General features: G+C 36.9%; 1 protein-coding gene across 10 annotated transcripts in view; it reads right to left on the bottom strand.

The window, feature by feature from the left end:
• The window catches only part of MMS22L (MMS22 like, DNA repair protein), a 124,747-nt gene that overhangs the window by 20,630 nt on the left and 76,217 nt on the right, over positions 1 to 27,900 (bottom strand). For 8 of the 10 annotated variants that reach the window (XM_086317617.1, XM_086317621.1, XM_086317618.1 and 5 more), the window contains 5 exons: positions 18,236 to 18,429; positions 12,847 to 12,997; positions 11,001 to 11,152; positions 9,899 to 10,038; positions 4,384 to 4,543 (listed from right to left, as the gene is read on the bottom strand). In XM_086317617.1, the coding sequence (XP_086173743.1) occupies positions 4,384 to 4,543; positions 9,899 to 10,038; positions 11,001 to 11,152; positions 12,847 to 12,997; positions 18,236 to 18,429 (797 nt within the window). Of the gene's footprint in view, positions 1 to 299; positions 733 to 4,383; positions 4,544 to 9,898; positions 10,039 to 11,000; positions 11,153 to 12,846; positions 12,998 to 18,235; positions 18,430 to 27,900 lie in introns of those variants that run through there. The other 2 variants (XM_086317626.1, XM_086317627.1) reach the window with 1 other exon arrangement.

The following is a 27,900-nucleotide window of genomic DNA, read 5'->3' as shown; positions in this document are numbered from 1 at the left end:
TCTATACATTAGTGTCTCTTTTGCTGTCTCATATACAGGGTGATTGTTACCATCTTTCTAAATTCCATATATATGCGTTAGTATACTGTATTGGTGTTTTTCTTTCTGGCTTACTTCACTCTGTATAATAGGCTCCAGTTTCATCCACCTCATTAGAACTGATTCAAATGTATTCTTTTTAATGGCTGAGTAATACTCCATTGTGTATATGTACCATAGCTTTCTTATCCATTCATCTTCTGATGGACATCTAGGTTGCTTCCATGTCTTGGCTATTATAAACAGTGCTGCAATGAACACTGGGGTACACATGTCTCTTTCAATTCTGGTTTCCTCAGTATGCATGCCCAGCAGTGGGATTTTAAATTACATTTACAAGCTGTCTGAACCCAGTTTGCGACAAGAAGGATCACTAAATTTAATTGTTGAAGTAGGAAAAAAGATTAGCTGTAACATCTTGAAGCAATCACTTAACCTCTTGGAACTTCAGTTTTTATAACTTCTAGCTATTTAACACAAACACTGAATTTAAATTTTGATTCTAAAAGAAGAGAAATGGACTTCTTTACTACATGAACTGTATTATGGTTTCCTAATGGTAGGAGTCTGTCAAAAAACTGCTACACTGAATGATGGTAAAACAACAAATGAGCACTTTTTGCTTAATAATGTAATTAAGGGCAGATATATACTTCCCTTTAGAGTGTATTACTGCTACTGAGGCCTCTTTTACTGAAAAATATTAATTCAAAAGGAGATCATTAAGCACTTGTCCAAACAGCAGTTGCTGCATAAACTTTTATATTTTATTTCATCTTAGAAAAGCAAAAAAGAAGATAAAATTCAAGGTCATTTCCACATAACAGAAAGTTTAAAATTCGAGCTCTGAAGGAAAACAAAAATATGCTTAGAGATGAATATAGTTTTTTAAAAAACAACAACCAATAATCACTTCTAAGAACAAATAGCAACATTAATCTTTTGTAAAAGGAAATACAATAATCAATCATAAGAAACACAATGCTCACTTAGCAATATTTTAAATAACGCTGGCCTGCTGCTCATTTTTCCAGTAGGTGAAAATCTTGAGGATGACAGCAATGTAAGAAGAGCTCACATTCTAAACACATTAATACACTGGTAAGAGGAACTGCCATCATCACCAACATTTGAAATGATTCATATCACTCTTAAGTGTCACACAGGTACTAACTTATAAAGAGCAAGGACCTTCCAACTGAAAACGCCTCATCTACCCTTGTATTTTATCTTCTGCAATGGTAATAACACTGACGAAGACTTAAAATTTCATGAGTTCATAGAAGGTAGAGATGATACATTTGTTTTACTGCTATCAAGCCCCTAACTGAAAGTTTCAGGAAAGAACATTCAAGGGTGTGTGGAACTAAAAATGCAAAGGAAAAATTTTTTAAGTAAAAAACTTTGGAAAAGGTTTAAATACACAGAGTAGCTTTGTAAGAAACCAAGTATTTTTCCTGGCTAGAGTCGGAGAGGTTTGAGCGACTTTCACTTTCATTTTCGTTTCCTTTGTAGCTCAGTCAATAAAGAATCTGCCTGCAATGAAGGAGACCTGAGTTCGATTCCTGGATCTGGAAGACCCCCTGGAGAAGGAAATGGCAACCCACTCCAGTACTCTTGCCTAGAGAATCCCACGGACAGCGGAGCCTGGCAGGCTACAGTCCATGGTGTCACAACACTTGGACACGACTTAGTGGCTAAACCACCACCAAGAACTATTACTTACTTACTGATAAAGCTGAAAATATAAGAAAACTGTGGGGAATATATTCTGACAATTGAAAGCCACACCACAATAATTCTTACGTATTTACTTATTTTCTGCTGCTGCTGCTAAGTCACTTCAGTCGTGTCCAACTCTGTGCGACTCCATAGACAGCAGCCCACCAGGCCTCCCCCGTCCCTGGGATTCTCCAGGCAAAAACACTGGAGTGGGTTGCCATTTCCTTCTCCAATGCATGAAAGTGAAAAGTGAAAGTGAAGTTGCTCAGTCGTGTCTGACTCTTAGTGACCCCATGGACTGCAGCCCACCAGGCTCCTCCGTCCATGGGATGTTCCAGGCAAGAGCACTGGAGTGGGGTGCCATTGCCTTCTCCAACTTATTTTCTACTCTATGTATATAAGAGTTCTTATGATTTACTTATTTTCTATTCTATGTATATATTAAGCCTTAAAAAAAAAGACAATTAGATCATTATATATTTTTAGATGTAGTTAACAGAAAGCAACTTTGCTCATTTAGTAACACTACAAAATACACTACATAGTGTATAAATAAATAGCTAGATTTATATTTAAGGTTATTAAGTTTCAGAAATAGTTAATATATATGCCATCCTCTACATTGGAGAATCTCTTTAACCACTATATCATCAGTTCCCAAATCAGTGCCTGATATACACTCATTAAATGTTCTTATATGTTCAGAATACAACACGATGATGGGAATAATAAGATATGGCCAATAACCATAAGCAAGTTTAAATTTTACTGGAGGCATATCAAGTACACAAATTGTAACAAATGGAAAGCTACCAAAAAAAAAAAAAAAAAAAGTCAGAAGAGAAGGACAGGTGAAGCAGAGTCAGGGAGAGCAGGTCTTTCTGGGCTGGACAGTGAAGGGTCATGTGTAGAATTTCAATTTGAAAGATCAAAGGGGAAGAAGGATCCCAAGAGAGAAACATGATCAAAAGTAAAGTCATGGAAACAGAAAAGCCAGAGATATAAAGAAGGGGTAAAAAAAAAAAAAAAAAAAAGGACATAAAGGGAAGGAAAGTTGAAGATACTACTGAGAGATCAATCCTGCCTTCTCAGAAATTACCTGGAGACGATTAAGACCCCAGATGCCTTAGTCTGGAGTGATGCTGTCAAGAGTTAGTGCCTCCACTAGCAGCAGTGCAACTGAATAGCAGAGGCATTTATCCCCAGGGAGGAACCAGCCAGGTAAACAAACTACCGATGTTTAGGTGGTTAATTTTCTTTCACTCTAGATGATGTGATATCCCAACACACCCAGAACAGGTTCCGGCTCTCAACAATTTGTATTTGCTCTTCTCTGTTTTCTTCTAAACCTGTTTACCCGTAAAAGACATCTGTTCCTAATTTCTGTGACTAAACGGGCAACATTATAGCAGTGTACTCTATTCCCAAACTCTGAGGGCTAGACAAAGGGAAAGAATACCATATCCACTGGCCATTAAATAAAAAATCAAGCATGTAACAAAACAAAGGCCCCCCCAATTCTTCATAAGGAGAATGTCCCAGGTCTACATATCACCAATCCAAATGATTTTGCAGTTCTTGATAAGATAATCATGTATTTTGTAAAATAAAGACATCCTTCTAAAATCATACATTTAGCTTGGTAAAAATCCAATAGCAACGAATAAATTATAAGCCTAAATGCTGAAATACATGTTAATATAAATTTTACTAAGTTAAATTTATAATAAATGCTCACTTATATTTTTCTCTAAAATTAAAATGACCAAATTGCTACTATTGCTTTCACTACATCCTACATCATCCATATTTACACATTTTCACATTCTCCTTTATCTTTCACAACGAAGATAAAAGGTTTCAGACAGCCCAAATCAGGTGTATTCATATGTTCACAAGATCAAAGGGAACAGATATAAGGTTTTGGCCACAGAGAAAAAAAGTAAACTTAAATTCTGTATAAAAACTTCTAAGGAAATCCTTCTCATTTCCCTTTATCCAGTTCCTATTTTTGGTTAGCAACAAGGTTTTAGTGAACAAAGATATTCAAATTACTGACTTCCTAAAGAAGGATGACCTCTGTTGTTATAGCGCAGACACAGAAGAAGATTTCTTTTCTTTTTGAAAGGAGAAAACATATTGTGAGAAACAAGATTTGAAGCATAAATATCTTTTAGCACCATAATAAATCCTTTCCTGACCTCCTTCATACAGAGCAGACCATAAAAATATAGAAAGAAGTAATGGTTTTCTGAAGTTTTAAATTCTAACATACATAAGTGTTGGAAAAAGGTTCATTTTAATTATGCAGGCATTCACAATGTGAATGATTTACAACAGACTATATCTGTAGCAAGCTGGAGTTGGTGTGTTTTTTCTATTGATCATAATTAATTTTAGTATTAACCAAGCCTAAGAAGAAAAGTTCTGAAAGGAGGTAGGGCAAGACACAGATACACTTGAAAGTCAACATGAATTATTTTAAACTAAATCATTGTCTTTCAGATTATTCTTAAGATTGTGTGGAGAGCACTGACTTAGCCAGTGTATCAGTATATTCCTATCCATCATGATACCATAGGTTAAGTCTAGGGAAGTTTTAATAAAGTCAGGAATACATACCCATCATCGTATAAGTCAGCTGCAGCCCTGCACTGGAAACTTTTTTTCCCAAATAAGGTTTTATATATTTTAATATTTCACCAAGGTATTCTAAGGACTTTGTGACCATGGCAGATTTATCAGAAACTGTCTGCAGATTCCCGTAAGTTATACCAACAGCCTATAAATAAGAAAAAACATGATTTAGTTTTCTACAATACAGACTTTGAAAAATACAGATAATTTCTCTTTCTACACACACACATGCACATACATATTCCTGACATTTAAGCCTTCATCCTTAACTTTCCAATAAGTGTTCACAGCAATTAAAATCCAGAAAAAAGAATTATCTTGCCTTTTATGATTAAAATAAAGGCTAAAGGAAGAATAAAAAAAATCAGTTCACCAATAATTATGAGTCAGCCAAGTATTAGTTAGAAGACACATGGAACTAATATACAAGAAGCTTACAAATTTCCTATTAGGCATTAGGTGAGCCAAACAGGACGGCTCACCATATTTCTAGCACATAACTGGGAATTCTACAAAATTTCTACAAAAAAGACCTACTGGTGAGGTTAATAAACTCTTACAAGTCAGACCTCCATAAATAAAGTTCAGCTTTATGATATAAGTTGATTTTTTTCCTCAGAATTTTGTTTATAAGCCAATAGTTACCAGCTTAACTTTCTCAGAGGAAAAAAAAGGTACAAAGGGTAGAAATGGCAAAATGGGGAGGCAGAGAAGTGTGAGATGAGGTAGTAAAATAATAATGATGAAGTCAGAAGAAGGAGGTAAATATGAGAGAGGCTACTTGTGACAAGGTGAGAATAAGCAAGAGCTGAGAAGTCACAAAAAGAATCAGTAGAAAACTGGCTAGGGATGGGTGAGGTCTGAGGACAGCAGTGATGTTTCTAAGCCACTACTGAGAACTTCCAATGAATTTCAATCACCCAAACTGGAACATGAATGGCACCAGTATACATGGTTATGTGGTTTTTCTCCTGAAGCTCTGAGAAGATAAGACAAAGGAAAGAAACCAGGTGGTTGTACTGATCCAAAGTTGAAGGTTTAGAGCTGTAACCAAAAGACAGGGATGGGAGACTGAGTGTGTTGGTTAAGAGTAGTTGAAATGAGGCCTCCAAGAGGTTTAGTTAAGGTAGATAGAGAAGAAAGTGAGACCATCAGAGGATGCTAGGCTTCGGAAAAAGGGAAAGGAAGGTCCTGATGAAGTCACTCAAAGAGTTGGAAGGAAAGTGAAGTGGTGACAGTCAGTAAACTTTCAGATGCACCAAGTGACGCCATGGTTCAGTGATTAGTCATGGGAGTGGATGGATGACAGCAGAAGTGAAGACCACTGAGACTATTGGAGAAGATTTGAAATGGGGACTCAAGGTAAGTTATCCAAGATGATATTCAAATTAGCCATGTTGATGATAAAACGTAGAATAAAGGGAAAGATAAGAAGCCTAGTGAACTTGAGTGATTAGGAAGTGAACTGGTGAGAACAAAAGATATATACTCAACGAATCCCCTTTTCCATTTAGGTCTCTGCCCTTGGTTTTCTATATTTCTTTTCCTGGACCAGAAATTCTCAAACTTTTTGTCTCAGTTTCCTGTTATACACTTTAAAATTGAGGATCTTAAAGGGCTTATTATTATATTATTTGAACTGTATCCACTGAAATTTATGATATTAGGAATTACAACATAAAATTTCAAATTATTTTTTTAAATTATAAACATGTTACCAGAATATATTTTTAGTGAAAATAACTTCCTTTTCCAAAACAAACAAAAAAAGTACTGAAAAGTGGCTTTTTTTTTTTTTTACATTTTTCCATATCTCTTTAACATCTGGCTTAATAAAAGATAGTTATTCTCATATCTGCTTCTGCATACAATCTGTTGCATATGTTGTAGATAAAAACAAACAAGTCTCATAAATATATGTAGCTGGAAGAAGAAAAAATATTTTAATAAATTTTTCAGATAATTGTGGGATTCCTTTTTGATACTGAAACTTGACAGGTGGTATTTCTTAAATGTGAGTTGTAATATGCCATCCAAAGTCACTTTAATGCATATTCTTACTCTGCTACATTAAAAGCCATTGGTCTGTCCAGTGCTTTGAATGCATGTTTTCCACCCAGGCATGCTTTCTAAAAAGTCTGTACTTGTTATCTGAAAAATTTTGGTTCCCAATTTGGACAACACATTTCACTGTCTGTACTTTTTAAAAATCATATTTGTTAATATAACAAATAATCGTTATTTGTTAACACCAATGCTATTCAAAAGTCTTAAACTATCAAGTCCTGGTGGCAAATATAAGTGTTCCAAAATTCTAATTTTCTTGAAAGCTTTAGAGAAAGCAATGGCAAGCCACTCCAGTACTCTTGCCTAGAAAATCTCAAGGACGGAGGAGCCTGGTAGGCTGCAGTCCATAGGGTCTCGAAGAGTTGGACACGACTGAGCGACTTCACTTTCACGCATTGGAGAAGGAAATGGCAACCCACTCCAGTGTTCTTGCCTGAAGAATTCCAGGGACAGCGGAGCCTGGTGGGCTGCCGTCTATGGGGTCGCACGGAGTCGGACACGACTGAAGCGACTTAGCAGCAGCAGCAAAAATGCTGTCTTTGAAGTGATTTCAAAGTTGCTTTCTTTAAAGTGATAGGCTCATTTTTAAGAAAATATCTGCCAAATACTCAGGTCTGAATAACCATATTTTGTCAGTTGTTCTTTCATGATAGAAGTGTCCGTTCAGCATGCAACTCAATTACTTAAGTGTTTCTTATTTAAACAGTCTTTCTTTGGTGTGCAGCAAATGTACTTTAAATACACTTCCTATTGTCATTCACAGAATACAAAAAGGGCATGTACTCAAGCATCAAAATTTATTAAAATCAATAACTTTATGGCTTCATTAGTGATATTCTTAAGTGAACTGGCTTTTCTCCCCATTTGATTGCATGGCCTTGAAAATTATAATGATTACTAGTATCATCTTGGGCCATGGTGTTGATTTCTACTATAGCTTTTACGTTCTTTGTATAAACGCCAATATACTTTTGAGCTCACAGAACCCCTGAAAATTACTGACTCCTAGAAGTCTATGAAAGGACTTTTGAGAAAACCAGTGCCCTAGATTTCAGTATTTCTCTAAGTTTAGCCTTAACCTAATTATGAGATGTGTATTTCTCAGTGCCTTGACTATCCCTACTTTCATGCCATGCTATCATTTCTCTGCTAAGGAGAATTAACATAGCAGGTCCCAATCACTATCTTTAAAAGGCTTACATGCAAGGTTGGCCCTGTGTTGGTTTTTGGAACCTTAGATTTTTTTCCCCATCATTTTCTGATAAGAATGGCTCACTGTGCTTCAAAAGTTTGTGCAATCAGTACAGTTATGCTGGATATCTGCTTCCCTTCTGAGAATCTGGATTTTTAAAAGTGCTGAACAAATAGGGCCTAGGTGGCCAGCTCCCATTAAAAAAACCCCAAAAACTCCTGGGCACTCAGTCATTTAAGAGTTCCCCCAGTAAAGAATTTCCCAGGTGCTCTCACAATTCCTTGCTGGAAGAATTAAGCACGTCCAGGGTAATATCACTAGAAGAGGACTCTTGGAAGCTGTGCTTGGTTACTCCAGATGTTACCCATGTACCTTTTCTCTTTGCTGACTGTACGTTGAAAACTTTCACTGTGATAAATCATAGACCTAAGTACAACTATATGCTGAGTTCTGAGTCATAGCACGTGGCGGGGGAGAGAGGTTCCTGAGCACCCCCTGACACAATTTCAAACTCAACAGGTTTAAAATTGGGCTTCTCACCTACTATGGCCCCATCCTAAATCATGATCTCTGCTTAAGGTCATCATTCTTCTAGTTAAACACAGTATTTCCTAATCATTCAAAGATTCCCTAGTTCAATCTTCAATTCCTCCTAAATCCCACTAGTTTCTGGCCATTAGTGCTCCTGAGCCTTTAATGTACTCTGTTCTTTGTTATTACCAATTTTCTTAAAGTCATTTGATCAAATCATACCTACTTAAAAATTTATAAAACCTGTTCACAATAAAATCTAAACTTCTTATATCAAGATGCTCTGAATTCTTAACCTGCTGATTGACCTATCAACTAATTGGCACTTATCATATACTATCTTATTATTTTAATCTCTGGGCATGTCTTGTATTCTCAAAGTAAAAGTTCACTAAGATCAAGGACTAGTTCTTTTGGTTCTTCAAGTCCCTAAGAAATCTTCGCTGAATACTATCTAGCATTTAGCAAGTAACTATAATTTAGTGAGTGGTGAAAGAGCAATTAATTTGGATAGGATTAAATTAGGAGAGCCTTCGAATATGATCGGTGGGGTGCTTGACTTTTACATTCTTTTCTGGCCCAGGATGGTCCCTGGCAAAGGTGTTTAATTACAGATGGAGATCCAATCAAGAACGAAAGAAAAGGCTCCAGAGACATGTGTATTTTATATTTGCATATACTGAAGATCCCCTGGAGAAGGGACAGACTACCTACTCCATTATTCCTGGGCTTCCCTGTAAAGAATATGCCTGCAATGTGGGAGACCTGGGTTCGATCCCTGGGTTGGGATGATTCCCTGGAGAAGGGAAAGGCTACCCACTCCAGCATTCTGGCCTGGAGAATTCTGGCCTGGGTTGCAAAGAATCGGACACAACTGAGCGACTTTCATATTCACTTTCACTATACCATTATGAAATATTTTTAAGATTAATACGACATCTCTGTTTTACAATTATATTTTAACTTAACGAAAACCAATGGAAGAATTCACATTTATGGAAAGAGCTTATGGGTTGTAATGATTTTCATTGCAGTTAATATCAACCACTGTGGGAAAATAAACCAAGTTTTACTGTGAAGAGCTTACGAAAACACTAATCCAAGCACATTAACAACCTCAATTAGGCTATAAAACAAAAACTATCACGTAAGATAGATCCCTACAAAATTAATAATTAATAAAGTAAAATGTTGAATGGACTATTTATTACAGAGACAAAACAAATGGATTAGATTTTAAAGCCCCAACCATGTTATGGATATGAAGTAGCTGGTGCTTATGCTGAATACACACTAAAATTTTACTGTAAAATTTACAGTTTGTTACAGGGTGGTAAACATTAAGTTGGAACTATTATGCACCATATATAAGGAGATTTAAGTACCTGAAGAATATGGTTATCCAGCAATTTTAGCAATAAGATACTCCTATGATTTCGATCAGATTTGGAGTAAGGTTTTTATGTGGCATTCTTTACTCTTACTATTTTTCATTAAATGTATTTCCTCTGCTGTCCTCAAGAATGAATTATATGCTATATCTTAGACTCACATTTCTATTCCTCCAGAATTTTATAATAGCAGCAACCAATAATATGATTCAGTTTAAAATAACTCATTTTATAATGAAAAACATAATGAACACTTTAGGATTTTTGGAAAAATAATTATAACTGATTTGGACAATTATATTAATGAATAAAAAAATACCTCAAAGAACCGAATAAGTGCTTTTTTAGGATCGTCTGGGATGGGTAATTCAACTTGAGACTTTGAGAAAATATTCTTTACTTCTGATAGCTTAAATAGCAACCTTGTCAGTTCAGTCAACTGTTCCATGTAGTCCTTTTCTGTCAAAATAAATTATATTTATATACTTATGATATAAATTTATGTTATACACACACACACACACACACACACACACACACACACATATATATACATTACTGGAGTAGGAAACAGCAACCCACTCCAGTATTCTTGCCTGGGGAATTCCATGGACAGAGGAGCCAGGCGGGCTATATAGTCCACAGGGTCACAAAGCGTCAGACACAACTGAGCACATGCACACACACACACACACAGACACACACACACGGGAGAGCAGAGAATGTAGCATTCTTCATTTGTGACAATCATTTGTTTTAAAATTAAAATTTCTACATTATTAAAAACTAAGTTTCTCTCACTACAGGAAGGCTTTATTTAAAAACAAACATTTACTTGTGAACATCCTAGTCCCAAAAGTTGTTAATGTAAAGCCAACTGATATAATAAATATAAAAGTAAATGTGGAGCATGTTTTCAGTCCAGCCTTTCCAAGATTTACAACTGGCCATAAACAATAGCTTTAGGAAAAGGAAAATGCATATGCTTCAGACAACCAGAACAGTATGGAATATTAAAAAAAAAAAAAGGTTGCAAGGAAAAGGAGTAAATTATTCATAATTGGATATTTTTATAGGGTGTTCACAGTATGATATCTGGTTATTTACTTCCTATCTCCACTTTTTTTTTCTGATCAGTTTCTTCAAGGTAAAAAAATAGCTTGTCACCTGAGAACAAATTTTTGTTCTGAGCTTCCAAGGAAATAAGTTCTTTTATCTTTACAGGAGAGAAATTCGTCATATACAGTAATGGGAAAATATCAAGAAAAAATAAACAGACTGCAAATCGAAATAAACTTCTGTTCATATTAATACCTACTTACAAATATATTTTTAAAATCTTTTCTATTAATTTATGTAACAAAACAGGAAATTCTAAACATACTTAGCAATCCAGAAAGCAAAACACTTGCAGTACTTACCAACTGCCTGTTCAGGATTTATATCAATGAATGAGTCATCTGGCACATGAAGGTTTTTTACATACATTTGCAAAATGCAACGGATCCATGATCTTACAGTTAGGGCTTGAAAAGATACACAGCCTGAATGAGAAAGTGCTTCACATAACATGCTGTAAAAATAAGTTGATGAATATTAAAAACAGAAACCAAAACAAAACCCTGACAATGTGTTCCCTGAGTACAGAGATTCCGAAATAAAACATTCTAATACTCCCCAGTTTTTGGTCTCACTTATTTTACAAACACACGAATGCAGACATGCTCTGCTGAAGATAAACACTACACACACCACAAAATATTTTAGACAAATATTCTTGCTTTCATTTATAATGCCCTAATTTTTAAAATTTCCTTTTTCCACTGGTGGCATACATATGACTTACGCCAAGGGAGAGACACGGTTAAAATTAGAAAAACAAGGAAGGGGTTTAAGTAGCTTTGTGTGATAATACTGAAGGAAGTGGCAAGCACAATAAAAAACAGTGGCCCTTAAGAGCAAAACAGAGAAGCGGGCATGACCATATACAGAAGAAAAAAGGTAAAACACATTTCTATGAGGGTCTCCCAACCAATCCAATCTACATCCCTTCCTTTCCTGCTCCCCCACCCACAGGAACTCCAAAATAACATCTGAACAGGAGTTTTTTTTTTTTAATTATTTTACAAAGTCAAAGGTCTGGCTTCATCTTATTTCTAATCATTTTATAAGACAGGATGGGGATAGTCTTAACCTAATTATAAATGTTGTATAAAGTTATTAGACACGTGAAAAATACATAAATCATCACTCTGAAAGTACTGTTTTGAAATACTCTGAATACACATTTTCATAAAAAAAGAGAATACAAAACGGAACTCAGATGGGTTGTTTATCACCTATACAACCTCCCAACACTACTTAACATCTTTGCATTTCACTTCAGTTGCTTCATTTCAGTTAGTCCTTCCTTGCTGCTAACATACCAATATTATTTTAAAAACAAACCTTCAAGATAATTTCAGCACAAGTATTTAACAAATAATATAAATAAATGTTTGTTGTCATCCAAGACTTCTTAAGCTGGAAGGGATCCTAAAAGTAATCCAATTGAAGTTGAACTCCCTTACTGTGTAACTGAAAGCTAGTGAGAAAATGATTAATGACTATGCTTAATGAACTTCCTTTTAAGAAGAATACCTCTCTTCATTTTCACTGACTGGCAGCTGTGACCAGATCTACATTGGTCTCTTAGGCTTGCATATTTATTTTATTTTCCCTTATCTTGATATTCTTATTTGAATCACCCTGATTGTTCTATACCATTTCTATTACTGACTGTATATTTTTTCTGTTGGGGTTCCTCAGATCTCTTATGTAATGCAGACACTTAAAGACATGGAAATCAAAGTTCAAGGTGATGAAGTCTCTTGTTCATCACTGCACAAAAGTCAGATCTTTAAAAACCTAGTGTGAAGAGGAAAGCTATCATTAAACTAAAACTGTAATAATAAAATAGTGTCTTACAGATTTAGCAATATTAATTGTATAATTTCTTTCACAATGGTGAGTGTAGAAAAATCATTTCAGGATAAGTTAAGGCAGTCCTATAAAAACCATTTTGACAAAGCAGCAGCAACATTGTTTTAATAAAAGTTTCCTACTATTAATACAGTCAAAATGTGGATACACAGAAAAGCAACAAATTGTCCCAGTGAAATTATACATAGCAAAGATCAGTTTTTATTTTGGAAATGCTCACCTTCCTTGTGAACTAATCTATTGTGGGTTTATATTAATGTGTATACCTGAAATAAAAACACTTACCTATTTTGTAGGAAATGACTTAAATATCTGGCTACAACTTGGGGCCAGATGATATCATCCCAACCAAAGAGTTGTATCATTGACGTAACTGGCTGAGGCTGAAGATCTGATGGGGCTGTGCTGGGCAAATCCATTGCCAGCAAAGTAAAATCTAGATTTAGAATGAGAGAAACTTACAGTGAGAATGTAAAAAAAAAAAACAAAAAACCCACTATCTCCCTTAAATTATGTTAATAGTGATTTTTTTAAAAATCAGCACTAAACAGTAAATGTCACATTTTAGAAATGTAGAACAGAAAGCTAAAACTGAACTAAACTCATATCATCAAAGAAATTTGTGTGCTGATTATCTGCATCTCCAAGAAAGGGTCTGGAAAAATCTGTCTCAGCATCATCACAATGCATCTGTTATAGAAAGGCCCTTCAAATGGTAAATTAGAAAAAAAAATTGATTGATTGATTCACTGCAGTCACTTCTCTTGTTGTGGAACACAGGCTCTAGGAGCACGAGCTTCAGTAGTTACAGCTCCCTGGATCTGGAGTGCACGGTCAATAGTGGTAATGCATGGGCTTAGTTGCTTCAAGGCATGTAGGATCTTTACAGATCAGGGACCAAACCCATGTTTCCTGCCTTGGCAAAGGATTCTTTATCACTGAACCACCAGGAAAGCCTTCAAATGGCAAATTCTAAACCTAATGGCTCTGCTAAAGAGCCTCTTTCACCCAAATGATCCATTACTAAAAATATTTCTAGCATCCACTCTTTTCCAATCAAGTTAATTTACTCATCACCTACCACAGACACGACTGAGCGATCTCCACTTTCACTGACCACAGATGAAGAGCTCTAACTCACCATGGACACTGGACATTTTCTTCTAGTAAACAGTGATTTCCTACTATCAATGATACTCCACTTCCCTCAGAACTCAAAAAGCCTAGGAACCAGAATGTCTTAGATCACCATGGTAAACAAATAGACTTTATTTTGTGATTTCCTGGGATTCCCCAACCTAATTTGTAGTACATCAATTTATGTGCATGTGCACTCAGTTGTGTCCAACTCTTTGCAACCCCATGGATTGTCGTCCACCAGGCTCCTCTGTCCATGGGATTCTCCAGGCAATACTGGAGTGGGTTGCCATTTCCTTGTCCAACATCAATTTATGTTTATCAATAAATTATTTATTAAGCACTGCCTCCTGTAGTGCTCTCTCTATTGGTGGCCATTTATATCTTCCCACACTCTCATACACTGGACCCACAGAGGGTGAGCAACTTCTGGTCCATGCTGCTGCTTCTAGACCATTGTCCCTTCCTCTTCTTGAAAACCTCTGGCCCTGAGTCTCAGGTCATCAAATCATACCAACGCTCTCTTCGTTGCACCTGTCTACTGTTCTCTCCTTTGCCACCTCTCATTCCTTGAAGATTGTAGCTCATGATCATCCTTTCTAACTGCAGTCCTGTCATAGTTCTTGATGATTTTTTTTTTTCTCCCAGTCTCTTGGCCTTGAACTTCTCTCCTTCAGTGAGACTACCTTCCACTACTTTAGCCACTCACTCCCATGGTGATACAGAGAACCTGACACTGCCCGTAAGTACAATATCACTGAAATCCCTACTTTGAAGACCCCCTCTTTCTGACACCAAATCAGCTTTCCAACTCTCCTCCTCTAGGTTCCCAACCCCTCCAGCAATCCTTTGATTCCATCAGGACCTACGATTCGTTGGTCCTACAAACTTCCCTATGTTCCTCACTGACTTTGTGCCTTCCTTTCCCCTTTCAGGCAACTTGACTGAACGCTCCATCATTATACTCATTTTCATATACCATCAATTCCCTTGCCTCTTACTTGATTCACTGAACTTGCCTGGGGAGAAAAAAAAAAAAAACACCATCTGTTTAATTACAATTCTTTGTCTTCTCCCCATAGGCACCTATGACCAGTATTAAGGGGCCGGTGAACAACTGTGTGGCCTGATTGCACTTTAAATTTATGACTGCAGATGGTAAGCGGGTCCTTAGAGCTGGCCATCATTCCTACCATACTTCACTAGTCCATTTGGTCTTTCATTCTCCTACAGCATTCCTGCAGACCTTCTCTCCTCTCTCCACCATCAATCGGCATCTCCTCCCCATCTTCATTTTCAGTTAATGACTTTTACTACTTCACGGAGAACTGAGAAGCATCAGAAGAGAACCACCACATCTACCCTGCCACCTCCAAGCAGACCCATTTACTCTGCCTTCTCTTCTGCTACCACAGGAGATCTGAGGCCGAGTCCTCAATGAGATCCCATTTCTCCTGGGCATTAAAACACAAATGACTCTCTTGCAACATCAAGTTTTCTCTCACTCCTATACATTCCTGTCAGCATTATAAATATGCTGGAGTTTCTCCCATGTTATTAAAAAAAATTAAAAAATAGAAACCCTCCTTGACCCCATCTCCCTCTCCAGCTAACATCCCCGTTTTTTTCTACTTCTCATAGGTGTGTGTGTGTTAGTCACTCAGTCGAGTCTGACTCTTTGCGACCCCATGGACTGTAGCCTGTCCATGGAATTCTCCAGGCAACAATACTGGAGAGGGTTGCCACTTCCTCCTCCAGGGCATCTTCTGACCCAGAGATCCAACCTGAGTCTCCTGCATCGCAAGCAGATTCTTTACCATCTGAGCCACCAGGGAAGCCTCTTTTAGTGGTGATACTCAAAAAGATTTACTTATGTTTGCAGCCAGCGATTCCTCTTCTCGCATTTCCTCTTGGATATCTTTAATGGGCCTTGGCCTCTACCCACTACAGCAAAAACCTAGTGACCTTTGTCCTACTACATCCAGTGACCAATTCTCAGGCCTCATCCTAATTGACACATTAAACACATTTGAATTGATGATCACTACTCTTTCCTTAAAATGCTCTGTAATTTGGTTTCCATGGCATTACACATAATGGGTTTTCACATCACCTCACTGGTATTCCTTTGCAGTCTCCTTTCTTGGTTCCTTCTAATCCTATAAATCTGAACATGGGAATATCCTAGGACCTGTCTTCAAACTTCTCTTTTTACTACTTACTCTGTTAGTAGTCTTACCCAGGTCATAGCTTTATAAGACAATTTGCACATAAATAGCTTCCAAATTTAAATCTCCAGCTTGGACCTCTTCCCTGAAACTCAGGTTTATTATCCAGGGGTGTACTCAACATCCCTACTCAGATTTTAAGGGATAGATATCTATCGATCTATCTCTGTATCTCCCAAGTCAAAATCCAGGTCTTCACTCATTAAAAATTTCTTCCTGCCACAATCTTTCTCATCTCAAACAAGGGTTTCTCCCTTTGTCTATATTGCTTACCATATCAAACCCACTTAGAAAATTCTGTCAGCTCTACTTTCAAACTGGAAATCTGACCACTTCTCACCACTCCACTGCTCCCACTGTGGCCCCAGCTGTCCATCTCTAAGCTGTTACAAGAGTTCTCTATGTGACCTTCCCACCTCTCGATAGTCTAATCTCCATCCAGCAGCCAGAGCAATCATATCACCTCTCTGCTCAAGACTTTCTAGTCTCAGGGTAAAAGTGAACATTTTTACAACTATGTATAAGCCAGAAGAGAAAGCAGTTCTACATAGCCTATGGATTGCGTCTCTGACTACTCTTTCTCCATTTCTTATGCCGCAAGAGCTTTGATGGCTTCCATGTAGTTTCTTGAACACACCAGACATGCTCTTGCCTCTGGATTTTTGCATAGCTCATATCTGCATAGCCGCATATCTCACCTTCTTCGGGTCTTTGCTCAAATAAATGATACCTATACATGTTTTCTGGGCAACTCTTATTTAAAATTATAACTTGCCTGTGATCTTTCCTTGTGCTTAATAGATCAGTTGTGTCCTACTCTTTGTGACCCCATGGACTGTAGCCCGCCAGGCTCCTCTGTTCACGGGGATTCTCCAGGGAAGAATACTGGAGTGGGTTGCCATGCCCTCCTCCAGATCTTCTCAACCCAGGGATCAAACCCAGGTTCCCTATCCCTATCCTTTTCTATATTTTTCTTTTTCTCCATTTATCATCATCTGACATATTACACATTTTACTTACCTATGTTCTCTTCCTTCCCTAAGAACGTGGAGCTTATGCATGAAAAAACGAACTGTAGTTCTTTTTTTCCCATTGATAAATCCCCAATGGCAAAGTATTCATTAACTATTTTTTAACGCAGGAAATTTTTGCCTCCTGTCTTTACTGCAAAACAAACCCCAAACCCACATACATTTGCTTTATATCTATATTACTATTTATTTTCAGGACCTAAGACAGTACTGACTAACGTGTATCATTTTGGTCATTAAGTGAGAGTTGGGATGATGAATGGTAGAAAGATAAGTCATATTGACTAGTAATGACTGCTTTGGTTAAACTGAAAGTCAGTATTTATTTTCACAGACATTCCAGTGGTTGCAAAAGCACTGCCTGTCACAGTTCTCCAATCTGTGTATCGCTGTAAAGTCTTAATTATGGAAGCACTACCAGAATTCAAAATCTTTTCAAAGGTATATCATGAAGTCTTTTATGTAATGCTTTTAGCTCAGTTTTCCTTATTCACACTAGGGTAAAATAAACCTTGGTTTAGAGCTTAGGTTTTTAAAAGCATTTACATTTAAATACATTAAACATCTTCTTAAAAACCGCATTTAAATACATGTAGTCACCATATTGATCTCTATTCCAGTACTTCTTAACATACGTTGGATAAAATATCCCTTTGAAAAAGATAAAGACTTCTTGTGGGAAAGTGCATATGTGAATATATATATTCAAATTCTTGCCTATAATTTCATCTGATTCAGAGTCCATTAAAGTCTAAGGACATGTCTATAGGCTAATAATCAAATTAAGTAAAAATTACAACCTAAAATAGAATCTAACAGAAGTCTGAACAGTAACATTCTATGTACTCCATGTCATTCTGATCTCATCGGCTTTATGTTGAAGTGGAATTCATTCCATCTCTTTTTGCTCTTTATTCAATTTCATATTTTACTAGGTATCTGCACATACAATCTGAAAATAAACGACCTGAACTAGAAGTCAAATGCTGTTTTACTTTCCAAATAATGCATGAATAAGAAAAGCTCATGTAAGTACAGTAGTTTTAAGGTTAAAAATGATCTTTTTAGCAAATCTTCACTTAGTTTTTACTTTTACTAACAGGAAAATAATAAACAAGCCAAAGAATCCTAATTTTAAAATACATAATTCTTTTCTTCCTGGTTGTCAAAATATTTATTGCACTGTAATAAAATAAGAGTTTGCTACTAAGCAAACAGAAGAAAAAACTGACAGAGTCTGCAAAATGAGAAACTAACTGGCAAATAAAGAACGCTGACCTGCGGCTGCATCCGCGAGTTGTGAGAGAGGCACTATCTGCGACATTCTCTGACTCTTCAGAAATGAAAAGAAATGCCTCCACAGCGCACTGGCAACTGCAGCAAGGTGGCGCTCTTTAGTCGATAATGAAGACTGCACACTGAGGTCCCCATGCTCCCTTTGAAGTTCCTGACACAATTGTTGATGCAGACTCCTAAAAAAATAAATAAATAAAAATACAGCTAACACCCAACAAACAAATACAAAATTTTTCTTTAAATACATTTTGGGGTTTTAACATTTACACCATGTGAAAACTGAAGGACAGTTCTATCTAATTAAAACCTTTATGCCAAGACATTATGCATTTCTTGTTATTTGATGGATGAACGATGGCATATTAAGTACCATAATGTTAATGTTAATTACTAATGTCAAGCATTAATTATATGCTTTTTAATATGTCAGATCTAAATGAGAAACAGGCAGCTTCAAAATGAAGGTTTGCATTTTGCAACTCGCTATGACAAGTGATTTTACTTACAATCTAGACATAAAAACAAAATTTTAAGCCACTTCTCCTGTGAGCTTTAGGTTATGATGTACCAAGAGGAAAGTACTTATGGCTTATATGTGATATTTTAAATTAAAATACTGTTCTTGTTTAGAGCAGACATAGACATTAAGCTGGAATATAAAACTGTGCTAGATACAACATTATTAGTCTTTTGGTCCAAAAAGACCCATAATCATTTTCACATGGTAAAAAATAATAAAATCATTCTTCTCCAAAAATCAGTAAAACGTGAATTCAATACCGCCTCAAGTTTTGATTTGTCATTTACTCACTTTTCCTATGGAAAACTGAGACATCTCTAAGACCTTAACAGAAACATAACAGGGGTGAATACCAAAAGATTTTTCTAGTGATCTGCAATAGAAGATAATGCAATATGCCCAACAATTAATATTATTATTTAAAACTAAACATGCAACTATGATGTTATTCCTGTTTCTGTATATATAACTGTAATGTTATTTCTATTTCTGTACATACAACTGCCATCTCAATTGAGTAGACACAAATGCATACACAGCACCCTTATATTTGTTTTCTTCAATTAAAGAGCAAACAGTGAAAATAAACCAGTGGCGCTAAGCCAGAATACTTCCTTTGATAGTAGCAGTATTCCATTAAGAAAAATGACTAGTACTTTAAAAAAAGAAGGAAAATTACATTAAGTCCAACATTCCTGATGCTTTAAATCAGTTCATCAAGAAGTGGACACTCAAAATAACTATATAAAATACGGAACTAATGCACAGATTTAAAGCAATTCCACAAAAAGATCAAAACTGGTGGCAAGACCACATCATCGTATTTTTCACATAACTAGAAAAGAGTGAAAAAGTTGGCTTAAAGCTCAACATTCAGAAAACGAAGATCATGGCATCTGGTCCCATCACTTCATGGGAAATAGATGGGGAAAGAGTCGAAACAGTGTCAGACTTTTATTTTTCGGGGGCTCCAAAATCACTGCAGATGGTGACTGCAGCCATGAAATTAAAAGATGCTTACTCCTTGGAAGGAAAGTTATGACCAACCTAATAACATATTCAAAAGCAGAGACATTGCCAACAAAGGTTCGTCTAGTCAAGGCTATGGTTTTTCCTGTGGTCATGTATGGATGTGAGAGTTGGACTGTGAAGAAAGCTGAGTGCCGAAGAATTGATGCTTTTGAACTGTGGTGTTGGAGAAGACTCTTGAGAGTCCCTTGGACTGCAAGGAGATCCAACCAGTCCATTCTAAAGGAGATCAGCCTTGGGTGTTCTTTGGAAGGACTGATGCTAAAGCTGAAACTCCAGTACTTCGGCCACCTCATGCGAAGAGTTGACTCATTGGAAAAGACTCTGATGCTGGGAGGGATTGGGGGCAGGAGGAAAAGGGGACAACAGAGGATGAGATGGCTGGATGGCATCACTGACTCGATGGACGTGAGTTTGAGTGAACTCCAGGAGTTGGTGATGGACAGGGAGGCCTGGCGTGCTGTGATTCATGGGGTCGCAAAGAGTCAGACACGACTGAGCGACTGAACTGAACACAAAAGTAAAGATTTTAAGTATAAGTTATATAACATTAGGACTCTATGTCTCTCTACACTGGAATTCTTGGATAACTATGAGACATAACTTAATGCTACTTGCAGTACTGGGGGCAGTTCAAAATACCTGGAGAAAGAATATCATAGTAATCAAGTTTCATAAAAACTAACAAAATATCTGCTATGTCCTCTTCCTGTAAAACTTGCCTGAGATGCTTTCAACTTGAACTAGTGGCTAAAGATTATTTCAGGTCCTTTAGCTTTGAGTAAGATGAATATCAAACCACTAAAATCCATTTGGCAACTAACTCAATTGCCTATACCAACAAAGCAAAATTCATGGGTACATTTCAAGACACTGGAGTTCAAGTGAAATAATACCACCATTTGCAAAACCCATCTAAAGCTTTTTCAAGTATATTGGTCTCAAAGGATAATAAATAATTTACTATACTTGGGTAGCACAGATTTTACTATTTCTAAATAAAATAAGCCATTTACTTCACTCTTTAAAATCGATTCTCCAGGAAGCGGTATCATTTTCGATCATCCTTTATGAAGCTGGAAATTCTTTAACTAAAAATCAGAACAATTCTATGAGATGGGTGTCACTAATCCTCTTTATAGAGGATAAAGATGATAATGATATCCCCAAAGGTCACATGGCTAAGAAGAGCTGGCCCCATAATCTGAATCAAAATCTGACTCTGAAGCCCATACTTTCCCTTATACACTAAAACACACACCTTGTAACACTAAGGTGTGCATGTGTGTGTGCTCACACACACACACACACACAATTAAAACATTGATCAATTTTCTTCTCTCCCTACTTGGATTGAAGAAATTTTACTAAGCTTAAGAAAAGAAGCTGGAGAAGCCACACGTAGCTTTGCTTTGTAAAGTGGTAGGGATGTAGGTTTTAAGTAGAAGACTGACTTTAAAATCATTTTGGAAATATACATGCATAACCAACCCACTTATGTTCTAAAAGATCCAATATAGCAGAAAAAAAATCTGCTGAATGTCAAGTTATTTAAATTGCAGCTTTCACAGAAACAATAGCAACATCTAGCATTTACTAGTACTTACCATGTGCCAAGAACCACACTAGGAAGTTTGTAAGCACTGTTTCTCACCCTATGAGGTAGGTATAATTATGATTCAAATCTTATAAAATGAGGGAATTGAGGCAACAGAAGTAGCTTGTGTTGGGTAAAACTGCTGGTTATTAGCAAAGCCACTCAGAGCTGTGTGACCTTAAAAAAAATGAGTTACCACCCAAATTTCATTTTCTAAAGAGTTAAAATTAGGAAAAATCATTTATTATCCACCTACCAGGGTTATTGTGAAGATTACATGTGAAGAATAACATCCTCAAAACAGTGTTCAGGAACCTATCACTACACTATGTTGTTGTTTAGCCCCTAAGTTGTGCCAGACTCTTTGCGACTCCATGGGCTGTGGCCCACCAGGCCCCGCTGTTCACGGGATCTCAAAGGCAAGAACACTGGAGTGGATTGCCATTCATTTCTCCGGAGTATCTTCCTGACCTAGCGATGGAACATTCATCTCCAGGGTTGACAGGTAGATTCTTTACCACTGATCCACCTGAGAAGTCCATCGCTACACTATGGAAATGCCCAAACTTGTACATACCTAGTTATCCAGGTCTTCGTAAGCTTCTGTTTTATTAATAGCTCTGGTATCCTGCTTCTTTGGGCTTACCTTCGTTAGTTCAAGCACTTTCCTGATCCTGTACAAAGCTGTTCTTGTGCTCTACTTTCCAAGATTTGTTTTCCTATTTTTATTTCCATGTTACTTTTTGTAGTGATTTTATATATCTCACCCTCCCACCTCCCCATCCTCACCAAGACATACAAATATACTGAGGCATCTATTAATATGACTGGTAAGAGCTAACAGAAAGCAAGGGGGTTAAAAAAATTAATAACTGAATTCCTTTTTTAAGTTCTACTTCAAAGCCTGCCAACTTCAATCCACATCAGTGAAAAATATAATGGGAAGCTCTAAGTTAAAAAAAAGTTGTTCTAAACCACTATGAGTGATGATTCCAAGTGTCTGATGAATGTAACTAATGGAAAACTGGATGGGAATCAGGATACTCTACCATTTTTAGTTTCAATTAAATTTACTAAAAAAAGCCCAAAAAACCTTAGGTACTTTGGATCTTCCTGTTATTCACATCTATAAAACAGGGCTATAATCTGCTTTACCACCCAGAAAGAATATAAGATAACCAAACTAGTGAAATTACCAGAAAGCAAACAAACAACCCCCACAAAACAAGGATTTAAAGCTGGAAGGTATCTTAAAAATCATTTAATCCAATCCTGTCTTCAAAAAATAAAAACAAAAATAAAACAAAAACAGATTCTAGGTATAAAGAGAATATTGCAAAGTCTCACTAGAAGATAATGGGAAGTCCTGCCCCACAATTCTGTGCATATCCAGTTACTAGGGAGACGCAATAGGTCAGAAACCAGGCTGTTGAGTAGTAGCCCAGGCATATCCTATAGGGGCTCCCTGGAATGGGGGATCCATGTATTTGTGTGTACATGGACAAGGAGGTGAATGGGTGGTAATGATTGAGTGAGTATGTGAGGTCAAGGCAAGGAGTTTACTGGCTGTTTTGACTATTAAGCGATGATAAAAAAAAAAAAAAAAGCCCAGTACTGGCAATGATACTTCTAGTCATATATAATGCACCATTGTATGCAGGACAAGAAGCAACGGTTAGAACCGGACATGGAACAAAGGACTGGTTCCAAGTTCGGAAAGAAGTACATTGAGGCTGTATATTGTCACCTTGCTTATTTAACTTTTATGCAGACTACATCATGAGAAATGCCAGGCTAGATAACTCACAAGCTGGAATCAAGATTGCTGGGAGAAATACCCAAAACCTCAGATATGTAAATGATACCACTGTAATAGCAGAAAGCAAAGAGGAACTAAACACCCTCTAGATGAAAGTGAAAAAAGAGAGGGAAAAGCTGGCTTGAAATTCAACACTGAAGAAATGAAGACCATGGCAACTGGTCCCATCACTTTTTGGCAAGTAGATGGGGGAAAAGTGGAAACAATTACAGATTTTCTTTCCTTGGGCTCCAAAATCACTGTGGATGGTGACTGAACCCATGAAATTAAAAGATACCTGTGACTTGGAAGAAAGCTATGACAAATCTAGACCATGTATTTAAAAGCAGAGATAATCACTTTGCTGACAAAGGTCTGTAGAGTCAAGGCTATGGTTTTTCCAATGCTACGTACAGATGTGAGAGTTGGACCATAAAGAAGGCTGAAGGCTAAAGAATTGATGCTTTTGAATTGATGTGATGAAGACTCTTGAGAGTCCCTTGGACTGTGAGATCAAACCAGTCAATCCTAAAGGAAATCAACCCTGAATATTCACTGGAAGGACGGATGCTGAAACTCCAATACTTCCGCCACCTGATGCAAACAATTGACTCACTGGAAAAGACCCTGATGCTAGGAAAGATTGAGGGCAGGAGGAGGAGCTGACTGAGGATGAGATGGCTGGATGCATCACTGCCTCAGTGGACATGAGTTTGAGCAAACGCCAGGAAGTAGTGAAGGACAGAGAAGCCTGGCATACTGTGGTTCATACAGGAGCAGAGAGTTGGACACGAGTAAGAGACTGAACAACAACAACATAGGAATAAAAAGCCTCCTCAAGGTCTAAGGAAAAATTATCCAAATGAACACTTGTGTAGGAGACAGAAGACTAGTCTGTGACCCTGGAAAACTAAGACTTAGTTTTTCATCTGTTAAATGGGAATACTGCCCTACTATATCCTCTATAGAGCTGCTAAAGTGTCAAATTACACAACTTAGGTAAAAACAATTTATAGGCTATAAGGGAAGGTAATATTTACTTTAGTCTTATTGTTATTCATTCCAATTTCTAACAATCATGTCCACACATTCAGTAGAGCATTATCTAGAAAGATATAGGCTTTAGAGACAAGACACACCAGAGAACAAATCCTACTCTCTCAACTACTAGTGGATGGCCATTTCCTCAACTGTTACAAAAACTCCCAAATAAAATACATTCGACAAATGGAATAATGGAATATTATTGGCCTGAGAATCAAAGACTGTTTAGTGAGAATATATGTGTTACCCTATTCTGCTTTTGACCTTTATTAACTAGTTTAATTCTGTAGGCATTATTTTTCCCATTTTGTAGACAAGGAATCTAAGAACAGAAAGAATAAATAATTTGATTGGGCTATACTGCTGGTAAGCAGCAGAGACAGAATTTGAATCCAGGCAGTCAAGCTATCATGCAACTATGCTACAGCTACTCCAAATACCATTTTACTACCTGTAAGTATATTACTATATAAGTAATACATGTCTTAAATGCCATTATTTCTGTATTCATTCATTCATATGCCAAGTTCCTAAAAGGGGTAGTTTCAAAGCAATATAACATCCAATCTTGATGGCACAAAAGATGCACACATATTCAAAGTTTAATAGTTCTGGGAAGTAGAGAATTCTATAGGGATTCCAAATTTCAATGCCATGTGACTACTTAAAATTTTCCTGTGGAAAAAATTTCCTTGTCCCTATCTCCAGAATAGGGTATAGCATGAAAATACATCAATAAAAAGTGATTATTTTTATGTTATCCTTATTATTTTATTAGTCATATATGTAGATGACTATGGGTCTCAAGTGACTTAAAAGTTTTGGTGATATTTCATTGCATTTTATGGTACACTAAAACAGGGATCTACTTTGGTAGTTCTCAATCTTCACTACCATTAAAATCACCTGTAGAGCTTTTTAGAAACACGGAAGTTCTGACTTCACTGAAGATCCTACTGCATCTACAAGTCTAGGGTCAAAGCTTATTATTTTAAAAACAATACTCACCCAGTGGTCTGGGGAGGGGCCCGAGAGTCTACCTGTCTAGCAGGCAGATTTTGCATGCCCATGGCCACACTTTAAGCAGTTACCTTCCTGGCTTGTCTTGTCTATAAAATGGTGACAATAATAGTATCTACAGGATTACATTAGTTCATTAAAGTCAAACACTTAGAATAGAGTTGCCACACACATTCTCATTTAACATTCTGATTTTCTGGCTAACAATAACAGATATTCCATTTACTGAATATGTCTTACTTGATTCCTGCAAGAGATGAAGAAATGATCACACAACAAGTAGTCCATGAATCACTCTGAGTATTCAATTGTAATTCTGTATGAGAGAAGGTTGATAATCATTCCTGTACTCTACAGGCATAAGGGTAAACAAAATTTAGGTTTTACACAATGAGGTACCATCTTATGCCGGTCAGAATAGCTGCTATCCAAAAGTCTACAAACAATAAATGCTGGAGAGGGTGCGGAGAAAAGGGAACCCTCTTACACTGTTGGTGGGAATGCAAACTAGTATAGCCACTATGGAGAACAGTGTGGAGATTCCTTAAAAAACTGGAAACAGAATTGCCACACGACCCAGCAATCCCACTGCTGGGTATACACACCAAGGAAACTAGAATTGAAAGAGACATGTGTACCCCAGTGTTCATCGCAGCACTGTTTATAATAGCCAGGACATGGAAGCAACCTAGATGTCCATCAGCAGATGAATGGATAAGAAAGCTACGGTACATATACACAATGGAGTATTATTCAGCTATTAAAAAGAATGCATTTGAATCAGTCCTAATGAGGTGGATGAAACTGGAGCTGATTATACAGAGTGAAGCACGTCAGAAAGAAAAACACCAGTACACTATACTGACGCATATATATGGAATTTAGAAAGATGGTAACAATGACCCTATATGCAAGACAGCAAAAAAGACACAGATGTAAAGAACAGACTTTTGGACTCTGCGGGAGAAGGCGATGGTGGGATGATTTGAGAGAATAGCACTGAAACATGTATATTATCATATGCGAAATAGATCGCCAGTCCAGGGTCGATGCATGAAACAGGGTGCTCAGGGCCGGAGCACTGGGATGACCCTGAGGGATGGGATGGGGAGGGAGGTGGATTCAGGATAGGGAACACATGTACACCCATGGCTGATTCATGTCAATGTATGGCAAAAACCACTATAATATTGTAAAGTAATTAATCTCCAATTAAATAAATTAATTAAAAAAATAGAGGTTTTACAGTAATTCGGAAACTAAAGATCATTGACGGCAGCAGAATAAAACGGGCATGGAAATGATTCTCAGAGAACAGGTTAAGGATAAGAAAAGTGAAAATGAGGGAACTAAAAACACAAAGGCATATAAATTCCACACATTTACTCTAATTCAATGCATATTACACAAGTTCTAGGCAGTAGGGATACAAAGTCATCAAAACAAAGTCTCTGCCCTGGAGCTTGTATTTTAAAGAGAGATAGATAATTAAACACAGATGTGGATTACCTGAGGTTGTGGTGAGCTTTATGGATAAATAGAAATCAAGGTACAGGGATGATGAGTGATGATGGTATTTCAACTAGGAATACCAGGAAATACCCCCTGAAGATGTGACACATGAGCAAAGACTTAAATGAGTAAGGCGGAGAACCAGATGGGTACACATGGAGAGAGAATTTCAGGCACAAGAAACAAAAGTGCATAGGTGCCGAGGCTAGGGGTTTTATGGGCTCAAGATCAACAATTAGGAGGCCAGTTGGCTGAAGCACAAAGGAAGATAGAAGGAAAAGCAGATGAGTCAAAGAGGAAACTGAGTTCCAGATCAAGCAGATTCGTCAAAGAACTTCAGATAGAATCAAAGTGGATAACAAGCCAGAAAGCAGAAGTGTTATATAATTTCTTTTAAAAGGAACATATGAAAAAGCAAGGTATTTGGGGAAGGGGAAAAAAATAGTAACCACTCTGACTATAATGGATAATTTTTATAGCAGAATTAGAAGGCAATAAATTTAAGAGTAGAAAATAAAGACAATATTGAATACTGGTTCAGTCACGTGTTCTCCTCATTCACTTCGCAAGAAGTTATAATGCCAGTCACTGTATGTGAAGTCAGAGGTATACAAACGATTAAGGCACATCCTGCTCTTAAAAAAAGAAAATCTAGACTTCATTCTGTAGGTAGTAGATTGGTGCAAAAGCGTGGTTTTTGCATTATGGAAATTTGCCTTTGATATTGGAATACATTCTTAAATAAATGCAGTTATGTTATACATCATTTTAATGTGCATTTCTCATTTTATAGTTTTTTCCTAATGACTTATTACTTGCAGCTTATTTTATATTTATTTTAGACTATGGAAATGTTAAACAAAAAGCAAATTTGAGTGGTTTTCTCATTGAAGTTCAAAATGGGTCGTAAAGCAGCAGAGACAACTTGCAACATCAACAACACATCTGGCCTAGGAACTGCTAAAAAATGTACGGTGCAGTGGTCGTTCCAAAAGTTTTGCAGAGGAGACAAGAGCCTTGAGGATGAGGAGCTGATAGTGAGACTGACATCAGAAGTTGACAACCAACTGAGAGCAATCATTAAAGCTGATCCTCTCACAACTATGCGAGAAGCTGCTGAAGAAATC

The sequence above is a fragment of the Bos grunniens genome, chromosome 9 (assembly GCF_055505025.1).
Source record: "Bos grunniens cultivar Pamir isolate PY7600 chromosome 9, Bosgru_T2T1.0, whole genome shotgun sequence".
Classification (NCBI taxonomy): Eukaryota; Metazoa; Chordata; class Mammalia; order Artiodactyla; family Bovidae; genus Bos; species Bos grunniens.
Note: the sequence above shows the minus strand (reverse complement) of the source record. Positions and strands in the feature narration are given on the sequence as shown.